At 31.7% G+C, this 18,704-nt stretch overlaps 1 protein-coding gene across 12 annotated transcripts; it reads left to right on the plus strand.

Annotated features, from left to right (window-relative positions):
- Window positions 1-3,810: 3,810 nt before the first annotated feature.
- On the plus strand, window positions 3,811-15,093 carry LOC105337672 (nmrA-like family domain-containing protein 1). Of its 12 annotated transcripts, none has more exons than XM_011442511.4 (10): window positions 3,811-4,342; window positions 6,754-6,935; window positions 7,283-7,410; window positions 8,487-8,631; window positions 9,044-9,088; window positions 10,157-10,177; window positions 12,611-12,622; window positions 13,591-13,686; window positions 14,004-14,197; window positions 14,462-15,093. In XM_011442511.4, the coding sequence occupies exons 1-10, from the start codon at window positions 4,296-4,298 to the stop codon at window positions 14,657-14,659; spliced, it is 1,068 nt and encodes a 355-aa protein (XP_011440813.2). In that variant the 5' UTR covers window positions 3,811-4,295; the 3' UTR covers window positions 14,660-15,093. The 12 variants fall into 12 exon arrangements, with proteins under 12 accessions (XP_011440813.2, XP_065940702.1, XP_011440815.2 ...); XM_066084630.1 differs by lacking the exon at window positions 10,157-10,177 and adding an exon at window positions 11,456-11,467; XM_066084632.1 differs by lacking the exon at window positions 3,811-4,342 and adding an exon at window positions 5,208-5,432.
- The last annotated feature ends 3,611 nt before the right edge of the window (window positions 15,094-18,704 follow it).

Consider the following 18,704-nt stretch of genomic DNA (forward strand, 5'->3'; position numbering starts at 1 on the left):
TTTGATTTTGAAAACCATTTGCCCGCGTGCTATGAACCTGTACAAATAAAAGTAGTCGATATAATTATTGTGTTGACTCTTGAAAAATGTAAAAAGTATTAATTCAGAAAATTTACTTTATTTATAATACAAAACTGAGTGACTTGTTATTTCTATTCGACTTTTTGACATTACACACAAAAAAAAAGAAGAAAATTAGCCGAAACATTTTTTTTCAAATGGGCTATTCATAACGTTTCTTAATACCTGCAAAAACCTGACATATAGGTAGGGGGAACATTACACCAAATTGAATATGCATCCACTTAATATTTTATCCACAAGTTTTTTTTAAAATCCAATTGATTTCTATTTAAACTATGAACTATTACTAGCGAGCGTTATATGCAGGTATAAAGGTAACAGGCTTTGTAGAAAAAAGACAAAACCAACGTTTTCAGTTTCTGTAATGAACACATTATCAAATAAGTAATATTTAATTTAGCTCTTTGAAGTGATATAAAGTTTATTTAAACAATAAGACGTACGTTTTCTTTGTTGGTTAATGCAGAATATGATGGTGGCTAGATTGCAGAAAAAATACACACACTTAACCCACTTACGCGAGTTATTAAAAAAATTCAACAATGATCGCTTCCTTCATAACCCACATTAATCATTAGAGAAAGAATTTTGTTGTTGATTTTTAAATCTTTCATTCAACAAATTAATAAAGGGATCGTAAAAAGTAAATAAAATTAACTTAACTATTGTTAATGTTCATCAGTAGGTTAGATAAAAGAAAAGACTTACAACCAAATCGTCTTCTATGGGAATTTGACTCTGACATCATCACGATTATTTCGTGCTGTCCGTGATTTTTCTTGGGTTGATGATCGATATATGGGACGTGTAGATTTCAGCCATGTCAGTTTCTACAAAGCTGTGAATTGCACTGAATTTCCGAATATAAATGGAAGCATACTTAGTGGATGTAAATAATTTTAATTAAAAACAATGCATTTGAAAGCAGTTTTTAAGAGTTAATGCATATTCTCCATAAACGTTTATAACAGTGACTAGACCGTGTAGACTTCTACATGTTAATTACTATAATAACAATCAATTTTGTTTTGTAAATAGAGTATAAAATATTAAGTGAATGTAGGGGAATAATATAAAACGACCATATCACGATGTAAATAGTCTATAGTAATTCTTCCGCTTACTAGTGCACGCCTTCCTTTAAATTTTTAAAACTGTTTTTCATATATATTGTTAGCTCGATCATGAAATCTGAACGTTTATTCAAATAATGTTGACGTCGTTCATATATGTTTTGTTTTATACTTTCAACGTTAGCGAGGTGATCAATCGAAGCTTTACATAGCTACATGTAGCTACACTGAGAGTACGAACTCTACGGACTTGCACGGACTGACCTCAGACTTTCTCGTAGATTTAGTATGCAATAACACCTTCACATACATGTAAATGGAATAAATTGCTGTCACCTCTGTGTAACATGTTGATGGGTGTAAACGATAATTCTTTCTTTTTTTTTTTGCACTTATTTGTTAAGGATAATTAAATATTGAAAACGGATTCTGATATAAATTTGATATAAATAAAATAAGATAAACAATAAAACACTTTCTTTGGTGTTTTAGACGGGTCATGAAAATAGCGATCATTGAAGGAAAGTGTTTTACAATCCACTAACAAATTTTACTGATTTACTGTGGATTTTTATATCTTCTAAATTCCTTTGCAAACATATGAATTTATCGTAAAATAATTGGAGTTTGCAATGTTTTACTCAGATTTTTTTGGTAAAAGGATACGGCTGAAAAATGTTGTAACTGAGAATTTTTACTTACTGATTTAACGGGAAATAATTTGGATTTGTTTTAGTAATTGAGAACTTATTATAGGTACCTGAGCCAAAAACGTTCTATACACTAAGACAATGTGTATGTTGACAAATGCAGCGTACACTAAAAAAATTGATCAGAAGTCGTTACAAACTGTTGAAAGAAAGAAAAAAATAACCAAACTGCGTTTACTTTTCCCCCCTCAAATCTCCTCCCCTTTATTCTTAAAACGTTTCCTATACATTTGTATCTTTACTGAGTTTTGAGTATATAAATTGTACTTCAACTCTTGGTAAAAACCCTGAGACAATTTGATCGTGCTCTGGAGGGATGTGTCCTCATGAAAACCAAAAGACAAAAGGTTATCTCAATACCACGAGGTTTTCAGAGACCTTATCTCAGAAATTGTGAGAAAGGCGTGATCGCATTGCAGTTTAACCGGGTCATTTATGATGCAACAACCATGATAAATTTAGGTTACTCGTAAGTTTATTGGGACTATTACTATTAAGTTATCCTACTACATGTAGGTAGAAAATTATTTTGATTAAATTAAATTCTTTGCATTGATGTTACTCACTTAATTTTAGGTATAGATTTATAAAATCATCTTCTTTTATAATAAAATAAGTTTATTACAATCACATGTTGACCAATATGGTTACTGTACAAGTCATGTGTATTTTTTTTGAATGAGCGATAAGATATTTAAATTACTGCAAATTGATACACATATTCAGACCCTAAATATGTTTTACATGCAATAAAACTTGCTTTTTAATTGAAAAGTCAAATCGTGGATTGAAAATCAAAGTGATTGAAAAACCTACAAAATCATATATATTAAGTTCGTATATGTCAAGCCTTTAACGCAAATTATTCAATATCTATCACATAATACCAATAGTGCCACACGTACGTGTATGACCTATACTCATGGTGCACCAAAAATGGAGCCATTATCAGCATTATCAATATTACATGTATAAACGACCCCATTCGTCGCTTTTGTTCTTGAACTATATCGCCTTGTATGAGAGAAGCTCCACAGATATATTGGATCAAATAAAAGACACTGACCTTAACCAAGTTTCAATTCAGTTTTCACCATAAATAATCAACGTAAAAAGATTTTGTAGGTTTCCTGAATCACAGTATTAGCAGTTGGTCGTTGTGTGTTGACAATCGTCTACCGTCTATGTTAATATAATATAATTTTATATTGACTGTATACTTTTGAAACTACTCTGCAAATCTTGTCAGATATCGATTTTGGTCTGCGACGTCTGAACGGAAAAAGAAATATAATAATTGATTCTCGCCCAAATCAGAGACAATGCATGTTTTCTCTACTCCGTGCTGCAGATCTGTAGCTCACAAGTCTGAAAAAATTGGAACAACTAGAGAGCTACATTGCCACCCATTGAAAAAAAATCTATATTTATTTAAATAAACTGTTCATCACATGCACACCTTGTCTCGATCAACCACTAAAGGATATAGAAAAGTACGGCAATTATTTGTGCACATATATTCTTTGTTTAACATACGGCCTAGCGTATCTCACCCATACACCTCCAACATCAATATTCCTAACCTTTTTCGTTTTGCGAACTACAGATAAAGTTCTAGAGAGAATCCCTAGTGCCGTTCAAAACTTAACAATCTTAGCTGTTTGTCCAATTCTTGTAGTAGTATAAAGAAAACATTTTCAAGCTAAAGGAAATTTACGGTTTAACACATACAGGTATCTATATGGAAATCAGAATAAAGTCTTAAAAGGAAAATAACCAGAATATTTCAATGGAAATACTGTGGATAATTCAATCAGTCTTTCGAACAGCTGCCAAATTTCTCAAATATTTGCCCTACACAATTAACTTTGTATTAATAGAAGATTTTTTCACACAACGACTTGTTCCATTCAATGGGCTTCAATGAATCAATAACATAGAAAAAAAAACCTGTAGACAGACCTAAGCCACAACTGCAATTGAAGTACGACATGGTCTTTTTTTCTTTCTCGGAATAAAGTCTGTTTTATCATTGCCTCTTAACGTTCAAATATTTGACGAAATGTAAACACTCAGGAACTCTTACAATTGTACATGTTGCAGTGGCGTTGACCAGTTGACGAATTCGAATTCATAATTTTGAAATAGCCTCTGTGCTGAAATCGATACACGAATGGAAGTGGTGGAATTCGGCTACAAACCCGAATACCGATGAGACCCAGACGTGTTTGTATCTACATGTAATCAATGGAAATTATGTCTAAATATATGTTCAGAGCTTGAAATATTGACTGCTAAGTTATTATGCAATGTTAAAGAGTGGTATGGAGAAGTTCTTGAAAGTAAGGGAGCGATTTTTTTCAATTGTTTATTGTGTGAACAAAAAGTGTTTTTTGTGTGATGTATAATGTAAACTGAAGAATGTGTAATGTTCAGACTGGATTGGTTCAGAAAGGATCCATCAGAGAAGTATAGGTAAGTCTCTAGGTGCAGATGCACTTAAATATATTTAGTGTTGCATTGGTTTTAAGTAGTTACTAATATATATTGATTGAATCGGTGTTCTTTATATAAAAAAGCGATTGTGTTGTAAATGTAAAATTTATAAAGTTCCTTTAATATACTGCGTAAGCAAATTAAGTCATTTGATACACATTTTACGATTGATTTCATTTACGATAAAGGCAACTTTTGATAAATTAAATCTAGGATTTCTTCAAAAGTAGTAAAAATTTTCATACGATTTATTGTTTCAAATCTTTAAAGTTTATAAAAAAAAAAAAAGAAAATGGAAAAAATGCAGTAATAAAGATTATAATTAGATGGTTGTTGTATAACACACCAAGACTGTCTATCGCCAAAAATATTTGGATAGTCAATGACTTTATCAAAAACTGTCTTTTAAATAATTTCAACAAGTAATCAAAAATGATTAGCCCTTATTAATATTTCCTAAAGGTTAACTACAGCGTATAATATCCGATACACGATCTTTTTGTGTTACGGCAAGTCTTTGAATAGAGAACAAATATATTAGTTTAAATTTACATGCATGTAGAGTACCTTAAGAATACATTTTTTTTCTAAAGCGTGATTTCATGATTAAATAAATCACCGTCCAATTGCAGCATTTTAAATAGAAACTATGTAGATAGATATACATAAATATTCGTCCAGTCAAATATCCAATAATTGACCGATCTGACCTTCATCCCCGGACAGAACTTTAAATTCCCATTGTAATCAATGTAAAGACATGTACGGTGTACCTCCTTAGGTCGTTGTTTAGGGGGTGGCATTTAATATCTCATAGCAATATATCAAACAAACCTCTTTGAAGCTCACTGGAGCCTGAAAGTCAGGAACGATAACTCTAAAATTCCAACATGGACGGTGAATAACCGATGGGCCAGAAGATTGTAATCAAAAACCTATTAAACAACAATACACCTTGTGTCTTTACCGTTAAATACTTCGACATTGGGAAATGCTTTACTGTTCATCATGACTAAATTTATAAAACTATATAAGGGAATTGGATAAATGCCGGATTGATTTTTATAAGGTGAGTCTCTGAGTCCCATTGATTTTCTTATAATAAACATTTTATGCTTGTTGCCATTAGTAAGTTACAACAGATGTAAACATCGAAGTGAAAGTAACGCGCTAGGTCTGCGGGGGGACTACCAAGAGTCCCAAAACATTACTGTCAGTGACCGTCTGATTCGAGAGACACACATTTTATTAATTTAAAAAATGTATAGTACCGGGACATGTACATGTACACTGTATCTTAAAAATAGTACCACTGAGAAAGGAATTTGGATGTCTGTTTCCTGTAATAAACTCAAAGTACCGGTAATGGTGATTATTTATATAGAGCCGCGTGCCCAAGAGTAACAAAATAAAATCATATGTATTATTTAACTGCGCTAAATTGATTTATGGAGAGATTGTTGTTATTATTGTTGGTATTGCATGTTCATTAAGTACTTAAGTCTAATATAAGTTGTCTTGTATGCGTGAAATAATTACTGTACAAAAGAAAAAAAGATTCTCTTTCTGTGGTTGACGTGAATGAATTTTGTTTTTGACCTTTGTTGAATTCGGAAATCACTTGTTCTTACCATCGGCTTAGGATTAAACCTAATCCTACACAAAGCTGGACACAAACTTAATGAAACGCACACAAAGCAAATAATATGTCAATATATAGTACATTTAAACCAAATGCATTACCAAATTTTCATTCGATTAGACCTGATGATTCTTTGAGCCTCAAGACCTAGTTTAAATTGACCAACACAATCAAATACACACATGGATAGATTAAAGAGATGTTCATCTCAAGTTAAAACTGTATGACAGACAATGGTGCCTCAACTCTAATTACCAATATGTCCTTTGACAAATTAAACATTTATCTTTTTTTTTTTCAATACAAGCCATTTTTTTCTAACTCGGCATTGTTCCATATGAATCATATTTAAAATGTTGCATTGGTCATACAAAAGAATTTAGCATTTTTTGTTGGTTTTTGTTTGTTGTTTTTAATTTTCCCCTATTTTTTATGCTTCAAAAACCAAGTAATCATTGTCCTATTCAATATATTGTGTAAGGACAAATTTGTAACATTTTCTGCTTGATTTAAAGACTATATCCCAGGTATAAGATTAATTACTGTTCGCGGCAATTGTCATTACTGGCATTCAAGAATTCTAAGTATGATAACTTAGTGCACATTATTGAAGAGAGAATAGAATCTGTCGGTTCAATTCATTTTTATATTTCCTGACACAACCACCTCATTTGTCAGTGAGGTTTCTATTTTGTTTATTGAGGGTTTTTTTTTTCTTGAGTGAACGTGAGTTCTATTTCATTGACAGAATGGGCTGTGGTTCTAGCTTTGACGCCTCCGATGGTCCTCGAACTGTGGTTGTGTTTGGTTCCACGGGACTACTAGGGGGTGCTATAGCCCGCCGGCTACTCCAAGAACCTTTCTTATATAAAGTCCGATGTGTTACGAGGAGATCGTCTGGTGAAAAAGCTCGGGAGCTTGCCGAGCATGGTATGAGACTTTTCTTAAAGGTCTTCCGATGTGAAGAAATTTAATAGATACATCATCATAGTACATCATCGGAAAGATTATTAAGTTATTTTTTTTTGGAATTTAGTCATGAAATTGATGCTTTTACAAATGTAACACTTTGAAAACAATTCTCACAACAATCCTGTTTTTATTTAAGCATACATGTACATGTATCTTTATAAATATATTTAGTCAGATATTTTAAACGCTATCGAAGATAAAAGTATTATCCTATCAAAGGCTTAATCTATTTCTTAAATTGTCAAAGCAAAATTTTATTATATTTCGCAATCACGACACAAAACTTGTTTTCTATTATATTACAGGGGCTGTAATTGTTAACGCTGATCTCGGTGAAACCAAGAGCTTGGAGAAGGCACTAGAGGGCGCTGACATCATGTTCTTGACGACCCATTATTGGGAGGAAAAAAACAAAGAAAAGGAGGTCATTAAGGTATAATGCTACTGACGAGAACTCAATGTTCTCGCATTATAAATATTCATCAAATTAGGCTTATATTGGTCTTTGTCCTATAAGAATCTTTCGTTTAGATATATAGATGAGGAAACATTGTATCAAACCTCGGTTATCTGTATCTATTTTACCTTTTTGTCCAAGTCTCTAAATTCTGATTTGATAAATTTAAAAGTGAAGCAATACACTAGCATTGATTCAACAATCGGCTGTCTTGAGTCTGCTTCATGTAATCTATCCAGACAATGCCGAAGAAAATCGTGATTGCATAGAGCTGTCGACCTCAGTACTGCATCAATAATTCACGCACTGGGTATAATAGTCTGCAGGACGCTATCCAGCAAAATAGGAACAGACTGCACAACTGACAGGCGTAATTTAATATTCATTAAAATAGCAATCAATCTAGATGAGAAGTAATTACATTAATTAATACAAACAGTAGAAGATTTTTACAACCCATAGCATGCGCGGTAATTAACGTACAGTCGGTGAAGTGTTTGATATATAAAGATTTTATGCTCTGAGTCTCGTTTATTATGGACCAAAGTTTGCCAATATGTAACAGATACTTCTTAATCGTACGTTTTATAGATAATTTTTAATATGTAACAGTTTTTATCATTATTAAGGTATTTTAAAACATCACAATTAACTATTACGATTATTCCTGTATAACCTACAAACATATTTCTTTTTCCAGTTTTCATTCTTTTTTAATTAGAAAACTAATATAAATCTATGTTAGTAAATCAAAAGACACACATGCAAACAGTTATTTATTTTAAAATGAAATTTGCACCAGCCTATGGAACTATTAAAATTCAAATTATAGTCTAATGTGGGGAGATTTCTATAGGAGCCCATAAATCCTAGTACATGTTATTGTACATTAATAATAGAGCTTAATAACTCTAGCAGAATGTCTTTCAGAAAACATATCTGGTATCTCTCAACTTTACTAGAAGGTAACCGTAGGAAACGGGTAATGCTTATGCAGTACTTAGAAATCTTAATTAATATACATGTGTTTTAATATTAAATATCCGTTTTAGGGCCTGAACGCCATTGATGCTGCCATTCAGTGCGGGGTCAAGCACATCATTTTTAATGGTTCAGAAAACGTCAAAAAGATAATCGGAAAAGAATGTAACCATCTCGACTCAAAGTCCGCCATTGAAGAATACATCCGCGAAGTGGGTAAGTACATGTATGGTGGCGCGATGAAAGGTGCTTGTCTTTCGATTGTTATACTGCATTTGAAAAGTTATCACATTATTGATATTGTCCTAATAATCGTTATTTGAGAATATTTTTGTTCATTGAGCGAAAACATAACAAACATTTGAATGAAATACAGAGTTGTACAGTTTTACAAGGCTAAATTGACGGTTAACTTGTTCTAGGGAATAACGTAGCTTTCTGTCCATTTAAAATTCAAATAGGTAAAATGAATTAAGATTCAACAGTTTTCCCCCTATTTAGAAAACATATCATTTAAGGGTTTTAGTTATCCGATATCGTATCCCATTAGGTACGGAAGTGCTTTGTGGCCAAAATTCCTCTCTTTGATCATAACTGTTATTTCCATTCTGCTTACTGCTTTCTAAAGACAACCCTTCCGTGGACGTGACGGGTATAAATAACTCGCTGCCGGGTAAGTGATCCTGTTGGTTCGAGTGTTAGGCTCTGCCTGTGAAAGGATGACAGTATCCAAGGTCACATCCGCGAGGTGGCGTATTTAGCGTTTTCTTAGTTGCAAAATGTTCGTTTTGGCGGAATAGAATTGCTGGCGATGGACGTAAACTTTTGCTGTATTGATTGTATTGAATTTGTACAGTAAATATTGATAATTAACGTGGTAAAAAAAATAATAATGGGCGTGTCTGTCAACAGACTTTCATAACACTAGACAGAGCTCCAAATTCATTTGAGATTGTTTTACCTTGAGAAAACAAGACGACCTTTTGCATATTTCAAAAGTTGATCCAATGTTGGAATCGCGCATGTAAGTAGTTAAGAAAACGCATTGTCATCCTCCATTCGTTTATTTTTTGCATGATTTTATCTCTGGTTTTTTTTTTCGACTTTGAGAAATTGTCATCCCAATTTAATACAAGCCAAAATTGAGTTGTATAATTTTGTCTTTGTTAGTCACGCTTCTGTTATGTTCCACGCAACAACTTGTTTTGAAGTAGTCCTAGATTTGATACATAAAAAAGTAACAACGTATACTGCTACTTTGAGTTGCAATGCATGCGCAATTTAGTGTTGCAAAAACAAACACGTAATGGACAAATTGAAGTACAATATTACTTTTAACAGTCGGTATGATCTAGACTAAGTCATTAACACAAGGGGAATAATCCTTAGAACCGTGTTGGATATACAGTGTACATTATATTACATTACATTACATTGTTGATTATAATCTATTACTTGATCAACTTATTTCATGATAAAAGATAGAGTAATTTATGTAAAGGTAAAATAATAAATATGATATTGGTCCAAAAGTTCTAAAATTTTCCGATATTTTTATGAAGTATGGACAGTCATTATTTGATACTAGGACATTGCCATGTAAGCAAGTTATCATTTGCCAGTTACTGCATGGCTACAAAACATCAATATATGTTTCACTTTTATTTTACCGTAAAGGTCAAACGACCCAATGGTGTAACAACCTGTTTACCAAAACTTTTATTTATTTTTCCCAAAACAGAGATAACAACAAATGATATAGGTAATGAGAAAAGAGACTATGCTTTTTAATATATACATGTACATTTCAAACATGTATACTATATTACTATATTCTCGAGTACACTCTGTAGCTCAGATATTCTACTTACAAGTGATTATAAGTATATTAATATAATTATTTGAAAGTAGTTATATTAATATAATTATGAAATATATCTATATATAATTCATTCCCTGGAACTGGGTTTTGTATATCTGTTCTATCTAACAACGTTTGTAGCTGTTGATACTGCTTATATTAATAATAACGTAAAATGTTTTCAGCTTTGAATATGTTTGTCAAAATAGAATACCCTTTTAAAAGATTCAAGTAAACATACTTCTTTAAGATTCATATCAATTTAAATTAACAGGTATATCAACAAACTATACAATGATCTTTAATGCCAAAAGTGAAAAGCGAATATTTCAAGAACGTCAATTTATATTTCAATGACTAGTCTTGAACAAACACTGTCATGTGCATGTATAAGGATTAACATTTTTAATTGTAAACATGTTTTTAAAGAGGCCGGGTGATCAACAGCTTACCCAGCAGATCTGCTTAGATTGTTCGAATTGAATTGCTAAGCTTAAGACTTAATAACATTTTTATAAAGAAAAAAACCCATATATTTTATCTTTAAAATTTGAATCACGTCTATTTAAAATCTTTATTCGGAGCTATTCTTAAGGAAACTTATTTAGTTCAAAAATCACCAAAACCATCCAGCCCCTCTAAACTGACATGTTAGATATTTGTCATGTTTTAAATTTTGAATTTAACAGTGGGCAGGAAATACAAAATTTACAATATGACAACGTTGTAAATTTTTTATTCAAAATTTACAACATGACATATTGAAGTAGAGCAGTTATATCCTTGGTATGTTTGACAACCATTCACGTGCATGAAACACCGTCGACATTTGGCTTTGCTTGCTTTTTGTAGGAGTGTTTGTTGGTACCGTGTTTTTGCAAAATTTCGGTGAATATACCTGCAGATTAATCATGATAATGCTTTGGAGTTTATTAGTATAGCTGTACTATATAATTATGCTAGTAAGAGTGGAGTGAGAGTAGAAATTCTTTTCTTTTGGTTTTAGCGTTTGTTGAATAAAGGACAATATCTTTCTTTTTTTAAAGCCATCAGTAGTTGTGTACATGTATCAGCAAATGATTGAATTCCCTTTGCGTTTTTTAATTCCTTTTGGATACAAAAGAAGGATTGAAACGAAATGCTTTATCATATAAAAATCTTAACTATCTGTTTTAACAGAGAATCTAGTTGGTAAGTGAAAATTTGCCTTGAAGTTCATGTACTAAATGTCACTCAGAAACCCTTTGACTTGATAAAAGTTGTCAGGGGGTAAAATTTGGTGGAAATTTTTGACAAAATAATAAGAACATATATTCAATATCAGGAACAATAAAAATATATATTTTTTAAAATTTTTATCCACTGATGAATGAAATAAAATTAAATGAAATGTTCTTAACAGTACAGTTAGTTGGTAAGTGTGCAGTCGAGTCTGATTAACTTCACGTTCCAAAGTAATATTTAGCAATTCTTGAAAATACTGTCGCAAAACGTTTTGAAACTTGCTGTATTAATTCCTGCAATCCCAACACTTGTTTGAAGAATGGCACTGTATTATGGTTTCCCCCCGAAGATTTACGTTACTATTTTTACTATGATTACTAGTTTTGGCAATTTGATTGAAGTCCTGTGGATATGTAAATTTTTGTGAACGCACTTGCAGGGAAAAAAAACTAACATGCACACTGTTTTCCCGTTCCTACATGTAATAACTACTCCCTGGTTGCTGTCACATGAAGAAAAAAAATAATTTTAAACATTAAATCATATATACTACTATATGCTGTAATAGTTATCAGATTTTTTTGTATAGAAACATTTTTTGTAGGAAAGCCATTAAATTACATGAATAAGTAAAAATAGATTGACACAAATAACTGCTTTGAAAGTTCTTTGGACAAAACTTCTACAGCGGATACAGTCAAATTTAATAATTATACATGTTACAAATGTTGATTGTTTTCTTTGACGTCCGTGTGAAGAGTAGCTTCATTCCAGGAGTGCTTATAAAACACTGTGTTTCCTTCCTGTCAACGGCTCACTGGCATGCAATAATAAGCGTTTCCAAAGCACAAAAACTGCAGCAAAATACTGTCTGTGTGGAGTGTCGTAACACCCCCCTTCCTCCATCCATTTTCCTTGATTTAAAAATAAATATCAAGACAAATTTATGATAAAGAGCGTTGATATTTGCCAGTCTATTTTCAACTATGTTCATTTTTTCCAAACGTTGCATAGTAATTTTACATGTTTAAAGTGAAATTGGTGAAAATGAGATTTACATTGTGAAAAAAAAGGTTTACCTGTAGTAATTGGATTTGTGGTATGTTTCAGGTAACACAACAGGTAAACGCACGCGGCACCTCGTGTTTTTATAGGACTAAATCCATGTTCTCATGTATTAATACTGACCTTATCCATACATGTTCACTAGAGTCAACGTTATCATCTGTTTTACCGCACAATTTACATGTGTAATATACTTCTCCCCAAATACAGTATTATTAGACATTTTACTTCTAGTGACAACAACTTTACCATGAATACTTGTTGTAGATGTAATTACATTTAATTTGAACCTTGCATGTGTATACGTTTATATTTTTCTTTGTTCTTTCTATAAAACATATAATGAAAAATATATTTAATGCTGAATTTAAAAAAAAAGTCTCGATTGGTTTGCTTTGTATAAGATGCTACATTATACATTGCGAATTCATTTGAGTTACTAAAATCAGTTATTCAAGCTGAATGATATTTAAAAAAAAAGAATTACAACATCGATTTTTTTGTCGTAAAGAATGAAAATGAACAATGTTTTCCCTTCCTTTAATAAATCGGTAAATGATATCTACATCATAGAAATGCATATCGACCTTACACTTAGTGCAATGTCTATATCCTTTTCATTAAAAGTTGTATCGATCGTATTCAAGTTATGTAGCATAAACTATAATTACCATGTAGAGCTAATCTTTACTATTCTTTTCATAACCATATACTGACTTTGTCCTTTATTTCATCTTTAAATCTATTATTTGACTATATAAGTAGTAGATTTTTTTCAGTTTCAGTATTTTACTAACATGACTCAACCATTTTTTGACCTTTTTATAATTAGTTTTATTTTTGTCACAATTTGTTCGCAAGAAAGATAATTATTGTAATTAACATTGGATTCAGTGAAATGTTTAACATTGTTGTAAATAACACATACTTTTCAGGGGCATTTGCCACATCTCATCCATATTATTTTGATGATTAACACATTTTTTTCTAGATCTGTTAATGAAAACTTAATTTTGTATTTTCAGGTATAAATTTTACAATCTTACGTCTCCCCTTTTGGTTGGAAAACTTTTATTCAGTCTTCAAGCCGCACAAGCTAAAACACGCGGTTTACGCCGTGGGTTAGTGGTTTTATTCTTATTAATTTTAAATAACATGTTCTTAAAGCAAAAACAAATAATTTAGTATATCAGTATTTATATGAAACATGTTGCTCTACATACCATAAAGTACATCTATATCTATGGATATAGTATACAGTTGAAATGATGTATATGTAATTGCATTGATATTATAATTGATATTAAAATCTAGGACCTAAGTTATTTAAAAAAAACTATTAAACTATGTGTTTTACTTTTCTTTTATGACTTATTCATAAGTATACCTATCGAAATTACCAAGGCGATGTGGTAAAGCATCTATTGTTTGCTTGTAGCCTTACCTCTAGAAGGCTCTGAGCTTGACGTAATGTCAGTCGAAGATGTAGGTGAAATCGTTGCATCCATTCTAAGGCGACCTCGTCAGTATTACGGCAAAACGCTGAATTTGTCCGTGGAGTCTTTGTCCATGGAAAACATTGTCGATACTTTTAATCGACATTTCGACAATCGAAAATTTACCGATCCAAAGGTACGTACATGTAGACCAGACTGAAAAAGAAATTGACCATAGATGAAATGAATGCACTTTAAAGATGAACTCAAGATTTATCGAGTATTTTCATGCCCTGAACAGCACCATATATATGAGCAAGTCAGTCAGTTTGAAAGTGCTTCCTTGAAATGGTCGTCATTGGGCAAAAAAGTTATATAATGACACAATTTTGTTTGTTTACAATACAATTGCACAATATTTTAAGGATTATTTACTTTTGATTTCATTTCTTCATTGCAGATTAGAATCAAAGATATGGAAAAATTTCAATTTCCAGGCTCGAAAGATTTAGCGGCAATGTTTGAATTTTATCAAAGTGGACAGGCAGTGAGGGACATTAAATTAACTAGAAAGTTAAATCCTCACGCACTGACGTTTGATAGATGGTTGTCCGAAAACAGGGACAAAGTCGAGGAGGCTCTACGAGAAGCGAATTAGGAGAGAAAACTCAGAACCCATTTACCTTGTTTACAATATTGATGGGTTTTTTCAACATTTCTATTTAAAGTAAAATAGATGTCGTATGAAACAGAGGTTTTATAGAATAACCTTTGCTTTATACAACGGCACAATGAAAACACGATGTTTCATTATTTCAACTAGTCATCTGCATTATAATATTGAATTCTGTTTACAGAAACATCAACATTCAAAAACGTCACCAGTGATATTGTATTTAAAAATGGGGTGTTGAAATGTACTTTTTACAAAGTGAGATTGTCGAATATTTTCAATCATATGTAAAATGCATAATTACGTATGCAAAATTGTTTTCTTTTTTATTATTTTTATGTTACCAGCCAAACTGTGATATATGCATTTATTCTTTTTTGTAAATTTAATATATAACAAATAAAGATTTATCAAATATATATTAATAGTTTGAACTTATTCAGGACAGTGTTAAACATTAAGACTAAGGTACATTTATATATATATCCGTACTTACAATATAACATGATTTGTACACAAGCGCGCTAGCGTCTTTTTTTGTATGGGGGGAACTGTAGCTCTTCGTAGAGCTATACACCTGCAGCTTTTGTAGCAGTCAGAGAAGAAGATACAGTTTCTTTTATTTTTAGCATTTAAGTTCAACGGTTGTTTAAATCTCATGAAAATACACATATACTATCTTGAACATGTGTGTATATGAAATTCCAAGTTATGTACTTTAATCTGGTTTCAAAGAATGATTATGACTTCAACATTTTGGCACATTTCTAAGATTTACTCAAAAATGGTAAAAAAGGCACATTTTCTGATAGTTTTTTGAAGAGAAATTATGTCTACAGCTGTCGCCCACAACAAAATTGATATATCTTATGTGTTTTAACATGATAAAGTTATAATGTGAGTTTCATCGTGAGCGACGGCTAAGTTTGCATTATTAAACAATGCAAAGAGACTAAGTGTGAATCCATATCAAAAAAAACTCGGATGATAATCTCTCCGTTTACACTTGCACATGCGCAGTGAACGTTCATGTAACCAAACAAACACATTTTTCTTCGCTTCAAATTCAGATGACCTTGTCAAAACAAGGACGAAAAGACGAAACACAAACAGCCTTGGTAAGATTAATTATAATATTAGTGGCATATAAACAGTGATGTTTCAGTTAAACGTCAAGTTACAAAATTTTAAACAATTTGACTCTTGTTTTGTCTAAAGTAATTTAAGGGTTTGCCATATGACATTATTATACTTTCATGTTAAATACTGAAATCTGATTGTTTTAGACGCAGTTGATAATCCGTTCTATTGCTCTCAGCGTTAGCAACACACTTGGCAACGGGTAACACAACCAATTGTTATACGCGCGTAAAAGTATGCGCGTACGGTTCGCCGTAGAATTTACTTTATTTCTGTATAAAAGCAGTAAAATTTTCTTTAAAAGTAAGACATTTAGTATAATAAAATAAATAGTGCCTGTTTGGGAAGCTTCGTGTCGGTTGACAATGGTTTTCTCGGGGTGTCAATTTCAACAGTTACCCTCCCAAACATATAATATCTGTACATCCATATAATGTACAGATATGAAATAAAATGAGAGTGAAACTGATGTTTATGTAACTATAACCTGTTTAGATAAACAAGGAATCATTCTTTGAGTATTTGATCACTACATATTATTTAACGAATGATTCCACATTACTTATATTTATATAATTTCAGCAATTGTACGATTAACTAGACTCTTGTTGCAAAAGCAACAAAAAGGTCTTCCGTTTTGATATACATGAATCAATTTAACCGTAGACATTGCTTCTCTTACATAGAGAAAATAGTTAATATGATAAGTATTGTAAATGATATATCCAGACGTTACTTCCATGTAAAACAACGAGATTGAAAAAGAAATCAATTTTTGAAGTACTCTCTGTGACGACCGGAAGTAATGCCGAACTAAACAAAACAGGTTATAAAGTTTGGTTGTTAAAAATATGATTTATTTGAATCCTTCCGGTGAAAACCGGAAGTGGCAGTTGACAAAATAAAACCCGCTAAACATATCATCAATCAAATGTCTATCATTCATGAAAGCTTTGTGTTTCATTCACTTACAGTGACAAAAATCTTGCGGGCATCAAATTTGTAAAAGGGAAAGCTACACAGAGATATTTGAGATATCTCACCGGAAGGAACAGTTATTTGAAAATTTAACATTATAAAGATGACACATCTAAGATTGTATACTGATATATTCATTCCATGTAAAAGAAATAAATAAAGAAAAAATATATTATTTGTAGTGCTTCCGGTGACAACCGGAAGTTACGCCGAACAAAATAAAATAGTTTTAAAAAATGTACATATATAGACATATATAGGTCTATCATCCCACAAAGTTTGATTGTTCAGGTCGACATCATTTATGAGATCTCGTCGAAATAAGGTTTTTTGTCTCGGGACAGGAAACGGACACACGGAAGCGTTCAATGTAAATTGTATTAAATATTTCTTGTATACTTGTCTTTTGTACATTATTGTTCATCGAAGTCACTATAAATATCAATGAAAAACAGTTAAACTGATAAAGAGTTCGATTTGTTTGAACTCCTCTTGGACCGGAAGTGACGGAAGACAAAATGAAACCGGTTAATTATATCTTCAATATAATGTCTATCATTCATGAACGTTTTGCGCTTTGATCACTTATAGATTCTGAGAACTTGTTGGTACAAAATGAGTTTCAAAAAAGCTACCTGAGATATTTGAGATATCTCACCGGAAGTAGAATTTTTTTGTTGATATAACATTGCATTGATAACGTATGTATAGATTTATACTTATATATCTAATCTATGACAAAAGAATTTAATGCGTAAAAATAGTTATTTTTGAAGAGCTTCCGGTGACGACCGGAAGTTACGCCGAACAAAACAGAATAGTGTAAACACATGTACATACATAGATCTATCATCCCACAAAGTTTTATTGTTCAAGTTGTCACCGTTTTTGAGATCTCATCGAAATAAGGTTTTTTGTCTCGGGACAGGAAACGGACAAACGGAAGTGCTTAATGTAAATTTTATTAGTTATTTTTTGTATACTTGCCCTTTGCATTTTATTTTTAATCGAGCACACTACAGATATCAAAGACAAAAAGTTAAACTGATAAACAGCTCGATTTGTTTGAACTCTTCCTGTGTGGACCGGAAGTGACGGAAGACAAAATGAAACCGGTTAAACACATCCTCAATCAAATGTCTATCATCCATGAAAGTTTCGGGCCTTGATCACTTATAGTTTCTGAGATCCTGCGGGTACAAAATGTTTTTTAAAACAGCTACCTGAGATGATTGAGATATCTCACCGGAAGTAGAATTTTTTTGTTGATTTAACATTGCATAGATAACTTATGCGTAGATTTATACTTATAAATTTAATTTGTGGAAAATGAATTTATTACGTGAAATGACTATTTTTGAAGTGCTTCCGGTGACGACCGGAAGTAACGACAAACAAAACAAAATAGTTTAAACACATCTACATACACAGGTCTATTATCGTACAAAGTTTCGTTGTTCAAGTCTTTACCATTCTTGAGATCTCGAGGTGACAAGCTTTTTTGTTGCGGGACAGGAAACGGACGACCGGAAATGATTTTTGAAAAAATGAAAAAAACGTCCCTAGCGTTTATCATTTCCTATTATTCCTGAAAATTTCAAGGAAATATATCCAGTCATCTCTGAGAAAATCGGGGAAAAAAATAATAATAATAATAATAACTAGACTCTTGTTGCAAAAGCAACAAAAAGGTCTTCCGTTTTGATATACATGTATCAATTTAACTGTAAGACATTGCTTCTTTCACATAGAAAAGAAGTGGATATGATTATTATTGTGAATGATATATCCAGACGTTACTTCCAATAAAAACAACGAGAATAAAAAAGAAATCAATTTTTTAAGTACTTTCTGTGACGACCAGAAGTAACGCCGAACTTAACATCAATGTTAATCATATGTACAATCACAA

Source organism: Magallana gigas, chromosome 5, assembly GCF_963853765.1.
Source record: "Magallana gigas chromosome 5, xbMagGiga1.1, whole genome shotgun sequence".
NCBI lineage: Eukaryota > Metazoa > Mollusca > Bivalvia > Ostreida > Ostreidae > Magallana > Magallana gigas.